At 38.0% G+C, this 22,248-nt stretch overlaps 1 protein-coding gene across 1 annotated transcript in view; it reads right to left on the bottom strand.

The window, feature by feature from the left end:
* LOC149139996 (folylpolyglutamate synthase-like) overlaps window positions 1-22,248 on the bottom strand; it is a 237,692-nt gene that overhangs the window by 58,711 nt on the left and 156,733 nt on the right. The window contains exons 10-11 of the mRNA XM_089447929.1: window positions 17,789-17,835; window positions 17,542-17,619 (exon numbers count right to left, since the gene is read on the bottom strand). Of these exons, the coding sequence (XP_089304055.1) occupies window positions 17,542-17,619; window positions 17,789-17,835 (125 nt within the window). The remainder of the gene's footprint in view (window positions 1-17,541; window positions 17,620-17,788; window positions 17,836-22,248) is intronic.

The following is a 22,248-nucleotide window of genomic DNA, read 5'->3' on the forward strand; positions in this document are numbered from 1 at the left end:
ATCTAACTCCACAATCTGATCTATTCTATTTTGAACCACATCTTTATTAGTGGAAAAATGTTGGAGCTAATAAGCTAGCAATTTCAAGTGTACAGGTAAGGTTACATCCAAGCCATAAACTAATTCAAAGGGACTTTTACCAGTAGCTTTCTTTTTAGTAATCCTATCTGCCCATAAAGCATACTTGATTTTTCTATCCCAAGATCTTTTATTATCTCCTACTATCTTCTTGATAATGGTTATGAGATTTTTATTACTTGACTCAACAAGACCCTTACCCTGAGGATAGTAATTTGATGAATGAGATAAGAAAATGCCATATTTGAAACAAAAAGACGAAAATCTGAAGATCTAAAAGCCTTGGCATTATCGGTATTGATCTTAGTCAGGACACCAAAACTAGTAATGATATTATTTTCAATGAAATCCACAATGACCTTTTCAGTGGCATTCGTAGCAGGTATGGCTTCAACCCATTTAGTGAAATAATCAGTAGCAGTCAAAATCCATGAGTAGCCATTGCTAGAATTTTCATGAAACTTCCCGATGAAGTCCAGACCCCAATGCTGAAAAGGTGCCTCCACAACGACAGGTTGTAAGGGCAGGGCAGCAAGCTTCTGTTTCCCAGTGAACAGTTGACAAGCTTGACAACTTCTAACAAACTTATGCACATCAGAAAAAATTGAAGGCCAATAATAACTAGCTCTCAAAATTTTGTGGGCAGTAGTTCTAGCAGCGTAATGACCACCACAAAATCTTGAATGAAACTCAGAAACTAATTTCTTGGACTCAATTTCATCAACACATCTAAGTACTATGCCCTCAGGATTTCTCCATCCAAGGCCATCCTTCATGAGGCAATACTTAGTGGCTTTTAATCTAAGAGCCCTTCTCTTATGAGCGACTAAATGGTTAGGACATGTAAGATTTAACAAGTAATAAATAATGTCCTTGTACCACTCATGCTCTCCTAATCTTTGCAACTCAGGCGAAGATAGATCGTTAAGACAAATCAAACCAAGAGCCTTTTCATTACCTTCGGTCATCATTTGAGCCAAGCCTTGGCCTTTGACTAACTTAGTGGGTCTAATCTCTAAACCAGTGTTGATAATATTGCCGAAATATTGGCGATATTCGCAAATATCGCGATATTTTCGGCGAGCCGAAATATCGCCCCCGAAAAATCGCGATATTTTCATGTTTTGAATTTCGCGCGAGAATTCCGAAATTTCGGCGATATTTTAGTAAATATCGCGAGACGAGGGTAAATATCGCCGGTTAGGTTGTATCGACTTATAAAATGGTTTTTGAGTTTTCGATGCCCGTCATTTTGTTTTCGTGCGAGCTGGAGAGTGAGACGGAACCGGTCGGTGCTGCGAAGGAGGGTTTACCGTTTGGCTGCCAAGAAAACTTAAAAGGTATGAATCATTGAATCCGACATCGTCTTCAGTGCCGCTGCGTTTACTGTATATACAAACGCTGGTTTACAACTGTGTTTTATCATTTATGCTCTGTTGCATATAGTTCATATTCATAACTTCATACCACGCTGTCTGTGGCCCTACAGTCTCTGCAATCCGCTACCATATGCGTTTAATACTACCAGTTTTCGTTTTAATCACCGCTACCACTATATAACCGTCAGGAATCCACGAACGCTTCCCCAAAAGACTGTAATCGTTGTCTTTAATAAATAATGTAGGGTGGTATGATAATTTAGTGACTATGGGAAATTGTGTAGTAACTCGTTTGTATGGGGCAGTACTTTCTAATATCTATTTCCATACACAAGGTGACAGCTTATTGGTGTGAATGGGTTCTGTTACCCCTCATATTATCTGAGGCCTTATACCTGCGATTTTCATCACAGTGTCATAGTTGTGAATCTTTATGCCATTTAGAGTCTAGACTAATTTTAAATGTTTTTATTTTTTATTTTTATTTTGTGTATTTTTAATGTTTTTAGTTTTTTAAATGCACTGAAATCAAGAAAGATATACAGTTTCTCTACTAAAAACATAATTACAGCAAGCTATCCTTGCTGTGATTTAACGTATAACTGAATTAAGCAGTGTTGAACAAGACCTTGACAAGTCTGGGCAGCAAGGACTGACAGTTAAACAAATTAAGTTTTAACTTTTAACTGTCATTTTCTTAAGAATTTTATATATTAAAAAAACAAGGGTTATATATTACTTAATAACTTATTAAGTTACTAATTCCAAATTTTTTTTGGTGTTGTAGGTTTCCTTTTGAGTTAGCCCACTACAAAATACAAATATGCCAAAAAACTTGGACCCATTTTGGGAGTATGGGATCCCTGATGGTGGGACAAATCGTGCATATCTTGCATGCAAATTGTGTGGGACCAAGATGACAGGTGGGGTTACACGACTGAAATACCATCTTGCTAGACTCACTGGACATGATGTTGGCATTTGTACAGTTTCTAGTCCGGAGCTTATACGAAAAGCTCTTGAGGCAATTGAAGAAAAGGACAGAAAGAAGGAAGAGGCGGAAAGAAACAAAGCTGAACGGGCAGGTAGATCTTTCGGGATATCTTCCCCTGATTTTGATGTTGAGGGTAGTGGCCCTACTGGCCCTAGTGGGAGGGGCTCCACAACTGGCACACCATCACATGCTAGCGCTACTGCTAGTGTGAATGCGAGGTCACCATTTTTTGTTCCACGAACAGGAGCTGGAGCACAACCTGGCATAAAATCGCTTGTTGAAAAAAAGGAGAAGCAAGAAGCAGATAGAGTCATGGGGAGGTGTATTTTTTGGAGCGACTTACCTCTCAGCATCACAAAAACCAATCCATTTTGGCAACCAATGTGTGATGCTATTGCTGTTGTGGGCCCAGGGTACAAAAGTGCCACATATGAGGAGTTGCGGGGGCCAATTCTTCAAGCAGAAAAACAGGACATCAACTCTAGATTGGCGGAGTTGAAAAAGACATGGGAAGTCACTGGATGCACAATGATGTCTGATGGTTGGACAGATAGGAAGGGTAGGACCCTTCTAAATTTCTTGGTACATTGTCCTAAAGGTACCATGTTTATTAAATCGTTGGATGCATCAGAACATATCAAAGATGCAGCAACGATATGTGAGTTGTTAGATGGGTTCATTCGGGAGATTGGTGTGCAGAATGTGGTGCAAGTCATAACAGACAATGCAGCTAATTATGTGTCTGCCGGCAGAATGCTTATGGAGAGGCATCCCACATTGTTCTGGACTCCATGTGCAGCGCATTGTCTTGATTTGTTGCTTGAGGATATGGGGAAACTCTCCTTCATCAAGGAGGCAGTTGATATGGCTAGGAGCATCCCCAAGTTTATTTATAACCATGCTTTTGTTCTTAGCCTTATGAGGAGGTTCACTAGAAACAAGGAGTTGCGGCGTCCTGCCATCACGCGTTTTGCCACAACCTTTATTACTCTTCAGTCTTTGCTTCGATGTCAGTTCGAGTTGAAGCAAATGTTTGTGTCTGATGATTGGCGTAATTGTAGATACAGCAGGAGACCTGATGGGAGAGCCATTGCAAAAATGGTGTACTCTGAGACATCTTGGCGTGGAGTACAAGAAGCATGTGCAGTTAGCGAACCTATAGTAAAGGTTCTTAGATTGGTGGATGGAGAGAAGCCTGCGATGCCTTATTTGTATGAGGGCATGGATAGGGCCAAGGAGGCCATTCGTTCCTATTATGCAGACAAGGGTTCTGCTGGCCTTAATAGGCAGATGATGTTATGGGATGTGATCGATAGTCGGTGGACAAGGATGCTTCATCGACCCATTCATGCAGCAGCACTCTTCCTCAACCCTGCATTTGCATACAAATGCAACTTTGGTTTTGATGGCGAGGTGATGGAAGGGCTCCATTCCTGTATTCAGAGGATGGTACCTGATTCTGAGCTTCGTAGCAAAATCAAGCGCGAGGTACAGTGTTATCAGGATTGTGTTGGCCTATTTGGCTTTGATGATGCCATTAAGGAAAGGGACCTCTTCATGCCACGTAAGTGACAAGTCATCACTCATTAGAAATTAGAAATTTGAATTTAATTATGTTTTAAGTTTTAACTTTTAACTTTTAACTTTTAAGTTTTTGAATTTTTTATTTCATTATTTTGTTGTAGATCTTTGGTGGCGAAGCTATGGTGCAAGGGCACCAAATTTGCAAAAATTGGCTATACGAATCTTGAGTCAAACATGTAGCTCTTCAAGGTGTGAGCGCAATTGGAGTGTATTTGAGAAAATACACGCCAAAAAGCGCAACAGGTATAACTTTGAACTCAAGCCTTCAGTTGAGCAATTACACTTATTGTAATTTTTAATTTTTAATTTATGACCTTCAAGTGTCAAGAGTCAAGACTCGTTACTTTTTTTGACACTCTTACAGGTTGGAGTTCGCACGCCTCAACGATTTGGTGTATGTGCATTACAACATCCGACTTCGAGTGAGGCAAATAGAATCACCAGTGGATCCAGATGCCATTTCCTTAGACAATATTGATGTATTGTCTCCGTGGAGGGTGGAGTCTCAGGAGCCCATATTGGAGGAGTCACCTTCATGGTTAGAGCCAGTGGCAGATGATCCATTAGAGCAGGGGCAGCAAGAGGAGGACTCGGAGTCAGAGGAGCAGCAGCACTTAGAGGAGGAGCAGGAGGAGGAGAACACTGCGGGAGCATCAGCATCAACACCATCTGCTATAGATATAGGAGAGCATAGCTCCATGCCTATCACTCATTATTTGACATTAGGTGCAGAGGCAGTGTCAGGGCCTTCTACTACTAGGGGCAGGCCTGGCAAACAGCCCATCATGTTTTCCCGTAAAAGGGGGAGAGGGCAGTAGATAGATAGTTGCTAGTTTTATTTGTTATGCTAAATGTAACTCATGATGATGAGATACTTTTATTATTATATGTGATGTTATTTTGTATTGGTTCTCCACATTTGAGTCCTTGAATGGACAATTATCAGGGATTAGCACGATTTGGTATCGCCTTTGATATATCATTTCTATTTGACATCATATATATCAGTGTTTTCTTCATATTTATGTGCCAATGTGTTTATTTCATGTTGTTATTGCTTTATATGTTTAAAAATCTGAAATAAAATGAATATATTATGCATTTTTTATGCTTGCTTTTGTTGTTTAAATTCTGAACATGAAGATGTTGCTTTAAAAATTAAAATAGTTTCTTGAGTGTTTGCTGGGCACTGTATAGTTATACTCATTTAATGCCAATTTTTTGTTTTTTTTGTGCCCTAGGTTTGAATTAGTTCACTACAAATGTCAAATATGCCAAAAGCCTTGGACCCATTTTGGGAGTATGGGGAGGCTGTTGGTGGGGCAAATCAGGCATATATATCATGCAACTTGTGTGGGACCAAGATGTCAGGAGGGATTACACGATTGAAATACCATCTGGCTAAACTCTCTGCATATGATGCAGATGTGATGCCTTGTATGGTTTCTAGTGCAAAGGTTATACAAAAAGCTCGTGAAGCAATTGCTGAACAAGACAGAAAGAAAGCTGCTAGGGAGAGGCCAATGGTCTCAGATAGATAGCTGCTAGTTTTATTTGTTTTGCAACTTTTGCTACATATAAGTTTATAACTCATGATGATGAAATTACTTTTAAAGTTTTATATATGTGATGTTGTTTTGTTTGAGTCCTTGATTAGACAATTATCACTATCAGGGATCAGCAGGATATGTGATGTTATTTTGTTTGAGTCCTTGATTGGACAATTATCAGGGATCAGCAGGATTTGGTATCGCCTTTGAAGTTTGATGTATCATTTCTATTTGACATCATATATATCAATGCCTTCTTCATATTTATGTGCCAATGTGTTTAGTTCATGTTGTTATTGCTTTATATGTTTAGAAATCTGAAAAAAATGAATATATTATGCATTTTTTATGCTTGCCGATATTTTCGCCGATATTTTGCCGATATTTTCGCCGATATTGCCGATAAGATATTTTCCCGATACCGATATTATCAACACTGCTCTAAACCGTATTCTTGTATTTTAGTAACCCACCTAGCACGAGTCCCTAAGCAATCGGTTTGAGTTAATATATCTTTAACAGCAAAATGTGGGACAAAAGCAATGATTTTGGAATAACCCACATAAGTCTTGAAATGCTTAAGAGATTTGACTAAGGCATAGGCTTGCTTTTCCATGGTATTGTATTTTAATTCAGAATTTTGAAGCGCTCTACTCATGAAAGAAATAGGCTGCTCATGACCATCTTTATTTTTCTGTAATAAGACGCCAGCAATGGTATCTTCAGAAGCGAAAGAGAAAATCATGAAATCCTTAGAGTAATCGGGACTAATTAAAACAGGGGCTTTTGCAATAGCGCTTTTGATTTCCTGAAAAGCCCTCTTGCCGTCTTCTTGCCAAACAAATCTTACATCTTTCTTTAGAATACTTTGAATAGGCTTAGCTACTTCTGCGTAATTTGGAATAAATCTTCTAAGAAAATTTGTTTTTCCAAGAAAGGACTGAAGGGATTTAAGATTATGCGGAAGAGGAATCTTTTGGATTGCCTCCACTCTTTCAGGATCAATCTTAATTCCATCTTTAGAAATGATGTGACCAAGTAATTTCCCTTTGGTTACTCCAAAAATAGACTTAGCCAGGTTCAAAGAAATCCCGTACTCTCTACATCTATCAATAACTTGCCTAAGATGATTTATATGACTGAAACCATCCTTAGAAAAAACAATAAGATCATCTGATAAATTTCCCAATTAAACCCTTGAAGGCATAATCCATAGCCCTTTGAAACGTCGCCCCAGCATTGGTTAATCCAAACGGCATTCTAATATATTCGAAAGTACCCCATGGTGTGGTGAATGTGGTTTTGTGACGATCTTCCTTCTTAACCCATTCCTGATTATATCCAGAAAAACCATCTAGCAATGACATCATTCCAGAACCGGTTACTCTTTGCAACAGAGTCTCCATGTTTGGCAAAGGGTAATTATCTTTCTTACATCCTAGATTAAGGTTTTGAAAGTCGACACAAAGCCTTATCGTACCGTTCTTTTTTCTAACAATCACCATCTTGAATGCCTCATTTGAGCGATAATTCCTGCTGCAAGCATCTTCGAAAGCTCCCTTTGAACCAAAGGGGCTAACTTAGGATTAATCTGCCTAAGCTTTTGGCGAAAGGGTTTAGCATTTTCATCTTTCAAAGGGATAGTGTGTTCCATGACATCCTCCCTATAGCCTTTCAATTCATCATAAGAAAATGCTAAAACATCTCGATATTCACAAAGTAAATTGGTTAACTTTTTTCTCTCTTCAACATTAGTACCCTTACTAATTAATAATCTTTGGGTTCATAGGAGTGCCAATGTTTGCTTCAATATATTCGCCTAAATCCATTTTATTTTCCTCCTTCAACTTTGTGGCATCATGCCGATCAAAGAGTTGTTCTAAAGCAACCACATTCCTAGGAGTAGGATTTATGATATCTTCATGATCATCAGATCCATCCTCATTGGAATCTATCCGAAAATTTTCAAACTCATCCAAACTATAAAGAAAAGGAATCACTTGCTTCTCATCATTAAAGACTTGCCAATGCTCTCAGTTATTTGGAACAGAAGGTCTAAATATAACTTCCATTTTAATCTTATCCTCAATTAGCTCATCAGATAATTGCAAGGTAGCAGCGGCGACAGCAAGTTCATCAACCAAACTATTATGTTCTCTTGGGATAGCTTCAAGGTCCAGAGCATCAAAGTGTTCCATAGCATCCCATACAGCATTCCGATAATTCCTTAACCTTTGATTTTTATATGTGAATTTATTCTTAAGCTGCATGATAATTAAGTCAGAATCCCCCTTAATGCTAAGCAACTTAATCCTTAAATATTTTGCCAACTCAAGACCCAACAATAAAGCTTCATATTCAACGACATTGTTGGTTCCTTCAAATTCCAATCGATAGGCAAACTTGAATATATGACCAAGGGAAGATTTTAACACTATTACTGCACCTTTGCCATGCCTAGATGATGCACCATCAAAATACATGTACCAAACTTTATCATTGAGATCCCTAATCTTTTTACCAACCTTATCATGAGGAACTATGAAATTAGACATGATAGCATAATTCCCAATGTCGAATTGTTCTTTAATTATATCGTTATGAGGTCTCTTAGGATCTTCAACATGGAATTTTCTCTCGGGCTCTCTATTAAGTCTCACAAAACCATCACCTCTAGGAGAAGGAATCATAGCATATGACCAATTCATTTGAATACTCCCTCCTAGATCAGAGGCCCATTTTCTGGATAAAAGCATACCCCAAGCATCAGGCACATCAACAACAACGATGTCCATAAGAATCATGATGCCCGGGTAAACTGATAAATGAACCTAAAAATCCTTGATTAGACCATGAACTTCAATCTTTTTAGAATCCATGGTGCATATATTGTAATAGGGTATGGAAACTCTTAATTTAAGTTGTTCAATGACCCTCTTAGTCATGACACAAGCTGACACACCATAATCGAGCATGCAATTATTCAATTTATATCCATTAACCATCAAGGTGATAAAGAAAGGCCGATGATCTTTGTTATCCAAGTCTAAACTCTGCAAATATATGGGAGCATCATGATAATCAACTTCCAAGGTCCTCTGTTGAGAAATATTTGCTTGAGGACCTTGAATAGCTTTTAGTAACTTATCTCTTTGGGCAGGGATTTTCACAATCTCGGAGATAGGAACCCAAATTTTTGCATTGTTAAACGAACTTCCCAAATCGACATCTAATCCAGAGTTTAAACTTGGGTTAAAGGTTCGAGGGGGAATGGGATTCCTGCTCTGATCTTTATCCCTTCTCTAATAAGTCAAACCTTTGTCTCTAGCAATTTCCATGACTTGCTCTAGAGAGGGTTTTTCGCCATATAACTTAGCCAAAATATCATTTTCATTTTCAAGATTATTTATACCAAAAGCTGACGAGGGATGCATAACATCTCGACTATTTTTCATAATCTCCATCAAGTCATTCATGGACAAAGGAAACTCTTTACCCACTACATTTATTTGATTGCCTACCCCAAACATTCCATTATCCAAAATTCTTCTAATGATGGGGCAAGTAGCATCCTCATGAAGAGCATCACAAGCCCGACAGTAAGGCAGAGCGTCATCGACCAAATTAGTAAGTAGATTAGGAGGTCTCTGCTCACTAGATTGACCCTTCTTTTGCCAATTATTATTTCGATTATTATTATTATTTCTAGGCTGGAAATTTTCCGTTTGAGCTCTTTCCATTTGGACCAACCTATTCAGCAAAGCAGTTATCTCCTTAGCATGGTTAGATGTTAATTTCGCTTGATTAATTTCCATGCTTTTGATCTTTTGGAGCAATTTCTGAACAAGCTCACTATCAGGTTTTTGAACCGCTTCTCCTTTAGGTTCTTTTAGTTTCGTAGCAGCCCTATCGAAACCTGGGATCTTAGACTTCCCAGATGTTGCCTTGTCTTTTTCAAGTTCTACTAGTAAGGCTTGGCAATCCCTATAATCAAGAAGTTTAGCGCGTCTTAACTCATAGGATGGCTCAAGGCTAAAGGCATCAATATAAAAATCTCGAAGAGATTTATCGGTAGGTTTATAATCTTGAGGTAATTCTTTAATAATATCATTAAACCTTTTATTAAATTCTTCAGTCGTTTCATTCTCTCTCTTTTTGATTATGCTAATAGTTTTCACGAGGTGTCTTCCTTCTCTCTTATCTCCATATTTTTCCTTAAAGGCATTAACGATCGATTGCAAGGAATCAAATGAATCCCGAGGCTTTTCTGTAAACCATTCTAAAGCATCGCCCTCCAAGGTCAGAACAAAAAGGGTCATTCTAACATCTTCATGATTAAAATCAGTAGACCTTGCGTACTTACCCATCCACAAACTAAAAGCTTTCATATGCGAATTAGCACTAATTGCATTATCTCCCTAAAAGATAGGCAATTTATCCATCCCATGCTTAGGAATATCATTGGGATAACCCTGAATGTTAGCAAAGTTACACGGGGCGAATATGTCCATGATGTCGTGCTTGACTGGGCTAGTAAAGAGCAAGCGGATATCAGAGAGGGCTTCTTGTCAGAGGTTAACAAGAAGTGTACGAGAAGAGAGTTTGTGTAATCGTACTCTGAGAGCCCTTTCAGGATCAGGAGCAGGATTAAACAAACCGCTTGGATGTCTTCTAGTATATGCTTTTGCAGAAGATAGATGAAGTGGAGTCGACACCTCGACAGAAGGTGAAACACGGAAAAACTCGAAAGGAAGGAGCTAAGGACAGGAAAGGACGAGAGGAATATCGAGGAAACCAAGGACAGAAAAAACTCTATCCCCGGCAACGGCGCCAAAAAATGTTGTCGCACAGAGTGTCTAAGCACCGCGACAACACTCAGACTGGGGACTGTCACCCTGATCTTCGATCTCTCCGTTTAAGCCGTCTCCCTTGGCTAAGGGGGTAGACCCTATGGGATAAAGGAAAACCAAATGAGAATCAGCTAGCTTGGGAGACACAGCGGGGGGAAATAAGCACTTGATTGATATTTGAAATTAGATTAAACCTTTAAATGCTTTAAGACCAGTGCCTTAGTTAATGATCAAATAATTGTTTATCAACTACTGCAGAAATATGAAATTTGTAATTCCACGACTAACAATCATTTATCATCAAATAATCCAAACACTGATAAATTTCACCAAATGCAAGATGCACAATATTTTAGCAAATAAATTTCAAAAGATTAAATATTTGAAGCAATCACGAAATTTAAATGCTTACTAATTCCATAAAATGATTCACCACTTTCATATAGCTAATCTTCAGATAAAATTTAAGCGCATTTAACTATATAAAAATGACAAACATTAATCCCACATTTAAAATCTTTTAGCCTTAGTGGAAAAGATACACCAAAAGTGACAAATCCTTGAGTGAATATCAAAATCATAAAATAAAAACTAAATTCTAAAATAAGACCAAACCAAAACCTAAAAAACTTTTTATGATTTTTATATTTTTTTAAGTTTTTGTTATTTTTTTGTGATATAAAGTTCTAAATTTAAAATTAAAATATAATAAAACTAAAATTAAAATCTAATCTAAACTAAAGCCTAAAACTAAAAAAAAAATTACAATCTCACCTTAAAGAATTAATTAAAAAAATCCTAAAAGAAAAAAAAATTATATTAAATTCTGAAAAAACTAAATCCTAAAAAAATATTGAACTAAGATTTTTATGCCCTTTTTTATATTTTTATTTTTTATTATTTGATGATTTATTATAAAACTAAACTAAACTATAACTAAAGACTATAAGCTAATCAAAAATAAAAATTAATACCTGATCTAACATCTATAAAAAATGAAAATTTATAAAATCTAAAATCTAAATAAATAAAATTTAAATCTAAATGAAAATCAAATAAAAATCTAAACTATACGATAAAACCAAAAAATCTAAATTTAAGCCTAAATCCTAATCGTATCTGACAATGAAGAAAGAAGAAAATCGAAATACTTTGATTTTTTACTGTGCAGGCTTGGACGTTTGACGGCAGAATGGCACCAACAGATTGACGAGGGTAGCAGCATGAGGAGCTCTGGCTTGAAGGAGCTGGACGGAGGAAGAAAGGTTGCCAGCGTATGGAAGGAGGAACAATGGAGCTGCGGAAGGGTGCTTCGATGGCAGCGTTGGGAGGTTGTTTCGCAGGTTGAAGGCTACGTGGATGGAGCAGCGGATGGAGGACGTAGTGAAGTGATAGAGCAGCGGGAGGAGGGTATGCTGTGGGCATAAGGGTGGACACAGCTGTGTGAGGGATACGTGCAGGTCTAGAATGGAGCAGAAAGTGACTGTGGGGCGAGTTGAACGTTTGGAGCAATGATAGAGCACGTTGATGAGGAGGGACGATAGATAGGTTCAACGGACAGCAAGTTAGGAAGTGGAAAATGGAAAGAGAAATAGCGGGGAGAGATGGGGCTTACATGAGGATGCCAGTGATGGTAGAAGCCACAACAACGTAGGAAGAAAACGTTAGAGAGAAGAGAAATGCATAGACGGGCAGAGAAGAATAGGCAGCTGCGTGAGGAACTTAGGGCAGCATAGGAGAAAAGGGAAGGTAGGTGGTCTCTTTTGCAGATTTACGTGAATGGATAGATGAGGTTGAAGGAAAGGCTTGTAGCACACAGGTGAGGGTCTGGACGGCTCTCACCTTAAAAAAAAAATTCAAAAATTTTTCTGCGAAAATGAAACCCCAGCGGACAGATAGCTTGGACAAACCCTCGAATTTCTTCAGAAAATTTGAAAATCCTTTGAATAGTATCCCTGCAAAAATGATGTTGAGGCCGGATCTTACCCTCTAGGGCCTAGATCTAGCTTCAATATTGAATCTCACCTTCAGATCTGTAACCTGTAATGACAAAACAAACACCCAAAAACAAAATATGCAAGAAACAAAACTAAAAAAAAACCTAAAACCAGCTAAATAATTACAATATTCACAGTTTAAAGGCTCTAAATAGCCAGATTTGTCAATATGCCACAGAAATATTTTCAGAATTTTAAATTTAACATGAGGTGCTTCAGAAAACCCTTCATGCATTCACAAGAAAAATTCAAATGATAAGCCCAGGATCAAAACTAGCTAGGCTCTTCAGAAAGTGCTTCTCAGGAGTTGGCTGGTTCAGCCAAGAACTTCCCCAAACGCCCGTTGATCTTCGAAATCGAGATTTTCCTAAACAGCCTACTTCAACCATTAACAAAGAGGGAGAAAACGATACTAAAATCCAGATCTAATGGAGATACCTGCCATCATATTCAGAAATTTAACTACCATTCAAACCCTAGTGACTAAACAAGATACCTGTGTTTAAAATCACTCTTCATCAAGCTATCATCAATGGCTGAAATTAAATTTATGCAGAAAAATAAAACATCTTACAACATTTTCAGAAAAGTAACACCAGCAAGATTTCAACCCCAAAGGCTTTCTTTATTGAACATAAAAAAAACTACAAGAGAGCTTTCTTTAGCACAAGACTCACAGATCTAATGATCTCAAATGACCCTTGACACCATATTTAAAGGTAAATTTCCCAACAGCTAGTTCGAATGAGCCATGTCAAAGTGATCTCAACCGTCGATAAGGATCAAAATTTCTTTTAATCTCATCCGTTGAAATTTTAAATGTTGAGGAAATTTCATATTTTTTTTTAAATTTAAATTAAATGCATTTTAATATATTAAAAAACTAAAATTTTGCATTTATTTCCTCAAAACTTTGAATTATTATTATTTTATTATTTATTATTTATTATTTATTATTTATTTATTTATTTATTTTTATTTGGACCCTCGAACTTAGACTTTGAAAAAATCACCTAGGACCTAGGACTTATGAGGGGATAAAACATTTTCTAACCCTCAAGACACTGATTTTTACATCTCAAGGGGGAAAAACCATTTGACATAGACCACCTAGTTCTGCAACACAAATATAATCTAGCAGATCAAGCAATTTGTAATAAAATAACCTAACCAAATAGTTAGGATTATTTCCAAATCACTTTTACATAGACTCGACCTAACACACTAGGACTCCCCTAAGATTCTAGTGACAAAATCCATTCCAGCTTTGGGGGTAGGCTCAAGGAAAACTTTGCTGATCATGGATCGGTGAGACAAAAAACCTTCTGGAATGTAGATCATCACTAGAAAATTGGGTTTACCTAGGTAATTACATGACACAGATCTGCTAAGATTATTTACAATTTACACATGTAGACTGGGTTTACAAAATAACATGATTAGGCTGATGATGATGGTCGAATGGCATAGACATATCGATCAAGCGCTATCCCTTTTGCGAAAAGGGGGTGTACTGCTATGGGTAGTTGACACGGAGTGGTCAACAAGTGTCAAGGGTCCTTTGATCTATTTCTTTGTCAGAGTTGTCATGCCTTCTTTCGGGAGATGTCTTTAATGGATCTTGCCAAATAATGATTCTTTGTGACCATGGTGTTCTTACATGTTTGATCTCTTTCTTCATTTGTTTCTTCATCTATGTTTATTCAACCACCTCATGCTCCTTATGAGGGCACTTCTTCATGTTGACCTTCATTGGATTGTAGTACATGCTTTCGAGCATGTCATTGCTGAAAGAGATCCTTTTATACTTGATCATGTTTTAGAACTATTCCCATGACTCAATAATACATATGATGACATGACTAAACTTTGATGCATACATACCTCATCTTGATTCTGCTTTTGATCATCTCAACTTCTTTTGTTGGTCCTTCTTGATTGAGATTGCCTCAATTTTCTTGCTTCATCTTTTCTCGCATGCATATCATCCTTTCTTTGGATCCCATGAACGAAACTCCTATTGAGACATTTGCTCTTATTTATGAGCCTTCTTTTGAAGATTTTGTCAGTGGATCTTAAAGACCCTTATCCTGCAAATGCTTCTTTTTTATCATTGAGACTTTCTAAGATTTAGTCATGATCATTTTTCTTTTATCGTGGATGAGGTCCTTTAATAGGTATACTCCTTCTACATGAATAGCTTGAGCTATATCTACATCATGCTCCTATATTCTATAGGTTATCTTTAAAGTTTAAAGTTTAAACCATGCATTCTATCCTATTTCTATATGCTCCTATACTACTCAAAACTTTGAAAGAAGACATATGTAAGAAAATTGACTTAGTCATAGTAGAGATCTGGAGGATCTTCCTTATTCTACTTCTTGTCTTCTTCTTTCACTTCTTGAGTTATGTGAGTTTCTTCTCTTTTTCTCTTGTTATTGTCCCTCTTAATCTTGGGACAATCCCTTTTGTAGTGTCCATATTCTTGACAACCAAAGCATTGGACTTTGGTCATATCTCTATTGCTTGTTCTTCATGGACCAAATTTGCCAAATTTCCCTTTCTCTTGGCCATGGTAGCAAATGCTTGCTCTTTTGATCCCACATCATCCTTGGCTTTGAGTCTAGTCTCCTCAATTTTTCATAGAGACCAAAGTTCACTTAGTGGAGTAGCTTCCTTCTTGGCATATATGCTTGATGTGAAGTTGCCCCAATCCTCAGGTAGAGCATTGAGTACTACAGTTGTCATTTCTTTGTCGAACATGACTTCTCCTAGTTCTTGAAGTTGTTCTCTCCTCTCAAAGATCTTCATGAAGTAGGGAGCTATTCCTTCCTTTGATATCTTCATCTTGAACAAATCATTATGTGAAGATACCACTTCTCTAGCTGTGCTTACCGAGAATAGCTCTATTAGTTTATCATAGATTTCTTTTGATGTTTCAAATTTGGAGACATAAGGAATGAGGGAGTCCTTGATAGATTCTACTAGAATCCTTTGAGCTCTTGTCTCATCCTCATTATACTTTGCTGAGGCTTGAGTTTGTTCCTTAGAAGGGATAGTGATATTCCCTTTAATGAGGTCTAGAAGTTCATTCTCCTTGAGAAGTAAATCAATCCTCTTCTTCCATGCAAGGAAGTTAGTGGTCCCAACCAATTTGTTGCTTTCCTTGCAAAAAAGACATTGAGGTATGTTCAAGAGGGGACATATATATACTTACTTGATAGAGTTTGTGATGTAGTAGTCTTGCTTTCTTCTTGAAGACTAGATGGCTTGCCTTCTTGGATCTTGATGATCTTCAAATTGCTTCCTTCAAATAGACTTGCTTGATGATGAGATTTGCTTGGAGAGAAGGACTTGACTTGTAGTGCTTTTTCCCTTGAAGATGGTGTAGCTTGATGTAGGTCCTTCTTTGATTGGATCTTCTTGTAGGTGCCTTTATATGAAAGGCTTCTCTTCTTGCTTTGTAGTCTTCCTTGATGGATAGTAGATGGTAGACCTTCTTGTCCTTGATGTATTTGAGACTTCTTGGCTTGATGCTTCAACCTTGTAGATGTTCTTGAGATGTCCTTCCTTGATGTGTCACCTTATGAGTGTTCTTGAGATGCCCTTTCCTTGATGTGTCACCTTAGCTCTGATACCATGTTGAAGAATCTAGGGCAATTAGATAAGATAGGATTCTTCTAGACTTGATAACAATTTGTGAAGTACTTTTTCAATATTTCTTGTTAGCTTGATCTTCTTCTTTTTATTAGTGTATGTGTGTTTGCTTCATCAAACTGCTACCAAAACACAAGAAATAAGGACACAAGATATTGGCTCTCTACCAGGGCAAAACCTCTTTCTCTTAGAGAGGAAAACCCTTTCTTAAATTTCTCTTATTGAAGCTTCTATTGATCAATGCCAAACCCTAGACCCTTCACAAGAATATCCTCCAAGCACAAGTCAAGTCCTTCCTTCTTCCGGCACTTCGTCTCCCTGCACTTCGTCCTCCTTCTTTTGACACTTTCGTTCTTTCCTTCTTTGCTTGAGAGAGCTCCTTCTTTGCTTGAGTGAGAGGCCTTATAGGCCTACTTTGATTGCCCAACCAACAAAATTATGTGACTGTGATAGTAGTGCTGTAATGACCACAGGAAGAGGCTCTTTCCTTCACACGTGTGACTGTAATAAGCCCTAGAACAGACCTGTAAGGCTCGGTGTTTCTTCCTCCCCCTTTGCTGTCCTAGAGGCTCCTTTCCTCATCTTCCTTCACCCTTTCCTCGGCTTCCTTTCTCGCTGATTTCAGAGATGATTGATGATATTGTTAGAGGAGTGGACAGCCTCTATATATAGAGGTCTGTCCCTCCTTTAGGCCAACTTGACTTTTCCACTTCAGATTAGCTTCTTTGGTGATGTCATTGCATGGAGAGGACTTGTGACTTTGCTTGGAGGTTTTCTTTTGACTCTAATACATGGTGTAACATGCCCTTAAGGGTCTTCGACATTTCTTTTGACTCTTTGACTTACCTATAGCACTTTGACATGTGCTAGACCTATTCAATGAGCAAGAAACTCATTGATATAAATAACAAAAATAATATTTCTTTTCTTTTATAAATACAAATATCAAAATTACATTTCTGAAGACCGAACCTAGTTACACTTTCTTCAACAGCAAAGAATGAGTTAATATTAAGTTGTTGATGTTTGTACCAATATCGTACTTAATAAATTTTTTATTTTAGTCTTTGTAGATTGTATTTAATGCAGTTTCTCTTCTAGTGATTTGTAACTCCCATTTGAATGGTGGTAGTTGACATGTAATATATCTCTCATCACAGAATGTGTATATCCCTATTTAAGAGCCCTTACCACTCATGTATTCATAGAGATAGTAATCTGAGTTATTTAATGTTAATAGTGTTCACTGTTAAGGTATTCCTCTCATCATTCTGCAGTTAGGAGTATTTTTTTATTTCTCCTCATCTTGTTCTAACTCAGCTCATATCACATGTATTCAAAATCAGAAAAGCCAATAAACAAAAGGAACCATTACTAATTTGCAAAAGTTGAAGTTACATTGCTTGTAAACACAAAAAACTGGATATTCAAAGATCTTCAGCAATTTACCGATAACTGGGATGCTGTATCTTTCAGAACTTCCATTGCTTCTTCAGGTTGAGCTACTGTGATTGCTGGAACTTGAGGCTTCATAAGTCTCACAAGGCATCCAAATAAATGTGAGACTGTGTTTGAAAAATAAGAATAGAATTCAGTGTTTTAAGCTAAGAGAATAGAGACAGTACTAAGAAATAGATTGGGAAATATTGATGGTTTAGAGTATCAAGATCTTTAGTTCTTGGATGAAACAACATACCTTCATAATTCCAGCTTTCTCTCGTGCAATTTCTGTGAGGGAATTCCCTGTTTATAGATAAATACAAAGGACTAAACATGTTTTGACCCTATATCGTAAATTTCCTGGATTTCTATCACTAGGAAATCAGCTTGAACAGGTACACAAATTGTTTGACAAAGATTAAATATCTGGCATCTATAATTTATCATATTGTCTACTGCTTCTGAGGAGTCAGGACCATGCGAGAGAAATTCTGAAGTGGAAAAGATGCAAAACATAATCAAACAACTATTCATAGTATCTGCATATAAACCCCCCATGAAATCTTCAATCAATTAGAGGGATAATCATCAGCACATTCTTCACCATTACCATAAGGTGGACTACCAATTTTTACTCAATTTTCATCAACCAGTAGGTTGCATTTGCATCTTGATTGCACTCTAAAACTAAATATAGTTGTCAACTCCAAGTATTCATGTTGTCGCACTGTTTTCTTGATTGGAATGAACACAATGTTCAATGAATTGCAAACAATTCACTATACAAGCTTATATTTGCATCAAGCCAATTATAGCCATTTTACCATTCATATTGTCAGAGGCTCAAGTATAGCGTATTTTCAATACATCTGAAATATTTAGAATACAAATACCTACTTGCTATGTTTAAGATATCACCTTAACCTAAGTTTGAGCAGGTTTCTTCTATTTTTAAATTTTTAAGGGGCTCTCCCTTGGAGCGAAGCCCTCTTGAATAACTCCAAACAGTTAGTTCTTTCAGTTTCAGTCTTTATGGTATTGTGGAATTGCCTCAGAGTTACTGTTTTGTTCTCTATTGGGAAACTAAGGTGTTAAATGCATTTTTTCCAATGAGTATAGATCTTCTTCTTTAACCTGTAGGATTTGGCAGGAATAGGTATGTAACCAGCTCCATTTTGAGGGCTATCTCTTAATTAGTGATGCCAAAAATCGAGATGCTTTAGCTTATTCTAATTCGATTTCAGGTTTAGTGACACAGTGACATTAGGAAGAAATTTTCATGTTTTTTTCCTCCTCTGCCCCTTGTGTATGCTCTTCCATGTTTCTGTTCTTCGTAAATATTTATATTTAATATAAGAAATATTTTTCAAAAAAGAGCACATTGTCTTCAAAATCAGAATAAAATTATCAAATAAATTAAAAATGATAATACACAAATGAAAATTTAGGAGGAATCCCATGGCTCTATTAAACCCCATAAATGATTCACTCTTTGAAGTCCAAATAACAGCCTTGTATATGAGGCTGTCAGAATTACCAGATTCACCATCATACAGGAACCAATGATTCGCTGATCCAGATTTGATTCTTCAAAATTCTGTGAATTTTTTTCCAAAGCTTGGTTTAGAATTCATTTCAGAATGTACGGAAAGTGGTTCGTAAGGGAGGAACCAATTTGTCATTTTCCATGTAAGTTTACACATCTAGAGGAATTGGTTCAAATTTTTTCCCTGTAAGTTCTGCAGCATAGGTCTCAATAGTTCCCTCAACTCTTACAATGTGGTCACTTGCACTGGTTATAGCATTCACATTTACCTATAAAAGATTTCTAACCAAGCCATAACTGTCCTGTTACAAATGTGTCATACATTATTGTTGTTAGGCACATACATCATCTAAGTGCTCTTGTATTATTCTTCAATTCTCCATCTAAGGTGCTCAAAATGTTTGTTAAAGCCTTCATCCTGTGTTGTTTGGCTGTAAAATTGCAATTTGAATAATGTCATCTACCACCTAGAGATCTACACCAACTTTCAAGGACTACTGTTCAAAATACATAGGTTGCCATTACTGACTTTCAAGTCTTTGTCTTTGATGCCCAACGCAATGGACTTTCAAATGTTGTAAAAATATCTATAAAAATAATTTAAAATATTCTATAGTGTTGAACCTTACAGAATGAATTTTTAGCTTGCCTGTAATATTCCTAGCAGGAAATACCAGTGATAACAAAGGAAAATTCAAGCATGCAACACAAAATTTCAACTCATGCATAAACAACAAGTAACACCAGAAACTGCGCCAAGGTGAGCCATTTTATTAACTAAGTAAGATGGAGTACAAAATGTATGAGAATAGATGAACTTGGGCTTGCTACAGCAAGCAAGGCAAAAACCCAGGTGGAGATAAAGGTACCCAAGTGCTGAAGATGGCTCTGCAACCAGAACTGCGCCCAACCAAGAACTGTTGCAACTGCTGGAGATGAATTGTTGATTTGGCTCTCCAAACTGCTCAGAGAATTCAGCAAAATTAACCAGAGTCTCTACACCTCGAACCCACAGAAAGCCAGCGAGGAATTGGGCTACTTCCGGTTGGTCCGATAAGCCCTAAATATGCGTACTCCTCTCTCTGCCAGTTAGTGCATACTGCCGAAAAAGGGTGCTGCTCTCTAGCCCAAAATCACTCCAAAAATACCTATGGCAAGGCCTCTAAATCCTGACAATTCTCTCACCCCAAACTCCCTCAGCTCTGCCCTTGCGTAGGTCCAACCAATGACCCTCTGCACACTGCCAAAATGCAATAGAAATCCTCTTCTAAACTCCCTTCACCTCAGCCCTGCAAAACACCTCAAATCTCCGGCAAATGCTAAGGGGTGTGAATTCCCTCTTGGAGTGGCCCCCACATTCCACTTCTTAATTTTTCTTCTCCTCCTATGTTTGGGGCCTTCTTCCATCAAAATGTCAAGTGGGGTTCTCCTAAGTCAATACATGCCAAAATATCAAAATTGTGCAAAAATGTATTACTTAGCAAAACTTGCTAAGTGGGAACATCACAGTCCTCGCCACCCAGATGTTGCTTGTCCTCAAGCAACTACAGTGATGGATGTTGAAGTACCTGTTCTCCTTCCCAAGTGGCATACTCCCGAGGTAGTTCCTTCCATTTCAGAAGAAGCTCCCGAATAGTCCTATTTCTGAGCTTCCTCTCCCTCACCTCCAAGATGACCTGTAGTACCAAAACCAAATGCCCCTCATCATCGAAGGATGGTAACTCCATTGAAACTGTCACATATTGTCCCAAGGCCTTTTTAGGCACAAAACATGGAACATATTGTGCACCTTACTCCCTAGTGGGAGTTCCAGCTCATATGCTACCTCTCCAACCCGCCTAGTCACCCTATAGGGCCAATAAAAGCGTGGCCTGAGATTCTCAGCTCCCTCCCGCTTCAAAGTGGACTGTCTATATGGTTGGAGTCTTAGGAAAACCAAGTCCCCAACCTCAAAGTGCCTCTCAACCCTGTGCCTGTCAACGTATATCTTCTGTTGATTTTGGACAGTCTGTAAGCTATCCTTGAGAGCATCCTTGAGAGCTGTAAGCATCTCTTGGCTCTCTTGAATCCAATCTTTGGCCCTTGGGGCCTTGCTATCTCCAAAAATCATGTCAGCAAAAGTCAAAGCATCGTAACCATACAAAGCACGGAAGGGAGACATACCAATAGACATATGATAGGTGGTGTTGTAGCAATACTCCCCAAGGTGTAGCCACTTCACCCACGTACATTGTTGCCCTATCACATAGTTCTACAAGTACCCCTCCAACCATTTGTTCACGATCTTGGCCTAAAGATGATAGCTCTTGCTGAGTGTGAGCTCATTACCCACCAACCAGAAAATCTCTTGCCAAAATGTCCCCATAAACAGACTATCCTAATCTCGGACAATGGTCTTCAGAAGACCATGTAACCTGAAGATCTCTCTGAAGAAGAGCTATGCCACCTGTGATACTAAATATTTGGCTGGGATGGCGAAAAAGTGAGTGAACTTTGTCAACCTGTCCACCACTACATAAATACAATCACACTTTTATACCACTAGTAACCATGTGATGAAGTCCATGGATATGCTCTCCCACTTCCCCTTAGGAATAGGGAGAGGTTGAAGTAGACCTGCTGGATGTGTCAACTCCCCCTTATTCCTCTGACAGACATCACACTCCTGCACATGTCTCAAAACATCTCCCTTGAGACCCCTCCAAGTAAAGCACTCTTGGATAGCACGGTATGTCTTCCCAAATCCCTGATGTCGTGCTAAAGGGGAGTCATGTGCTGCCTAGATGATCCTCTCCCTCAAGTGCATGCCTGACACCAAGTATATCCTCCCCTTGTAATAGATCACCTCATCCATCGCTCTGTTCTTGTCATCCTCAAAAGTACCATCCAAGATCTCACAAGCCTACCTGTCCTTGGAGTACTCTACTAGCAACTACGCTCTCCAATCCTGGCAAATACTCATAACGGAGAGTGTTGCAGGCCTCTTGGATAGAGCATCAACTACCACGTTCTGCTTGCCCTTGACATACTCTATATCAAAGTCATAGGCTTGGATCTTGTCGACCCACTTTTGTTGCCACTCATTCAGCTCCTTCTGCTCCAAAAAGAATCGAAAACTGATATGGTCAATCTTCACTCTGAATCTATTTCAAACCAAGCATTGTTGGAAC

This window comes from Pinus tabuliformis, chromosome X (assembly GCF_031772625.1).
Source record: "Pinus tabuliformis cultivar Carrire ecotype Pingquan chromosome X, CPIR1, whole genome shotgun sequence".
Lineage (NCBI taxonomy): Eukaryota > Viridiplantae > Streptophyta > Pinopsida > Pinales > Pinaceae > Pinus > Pinus tabuliformis.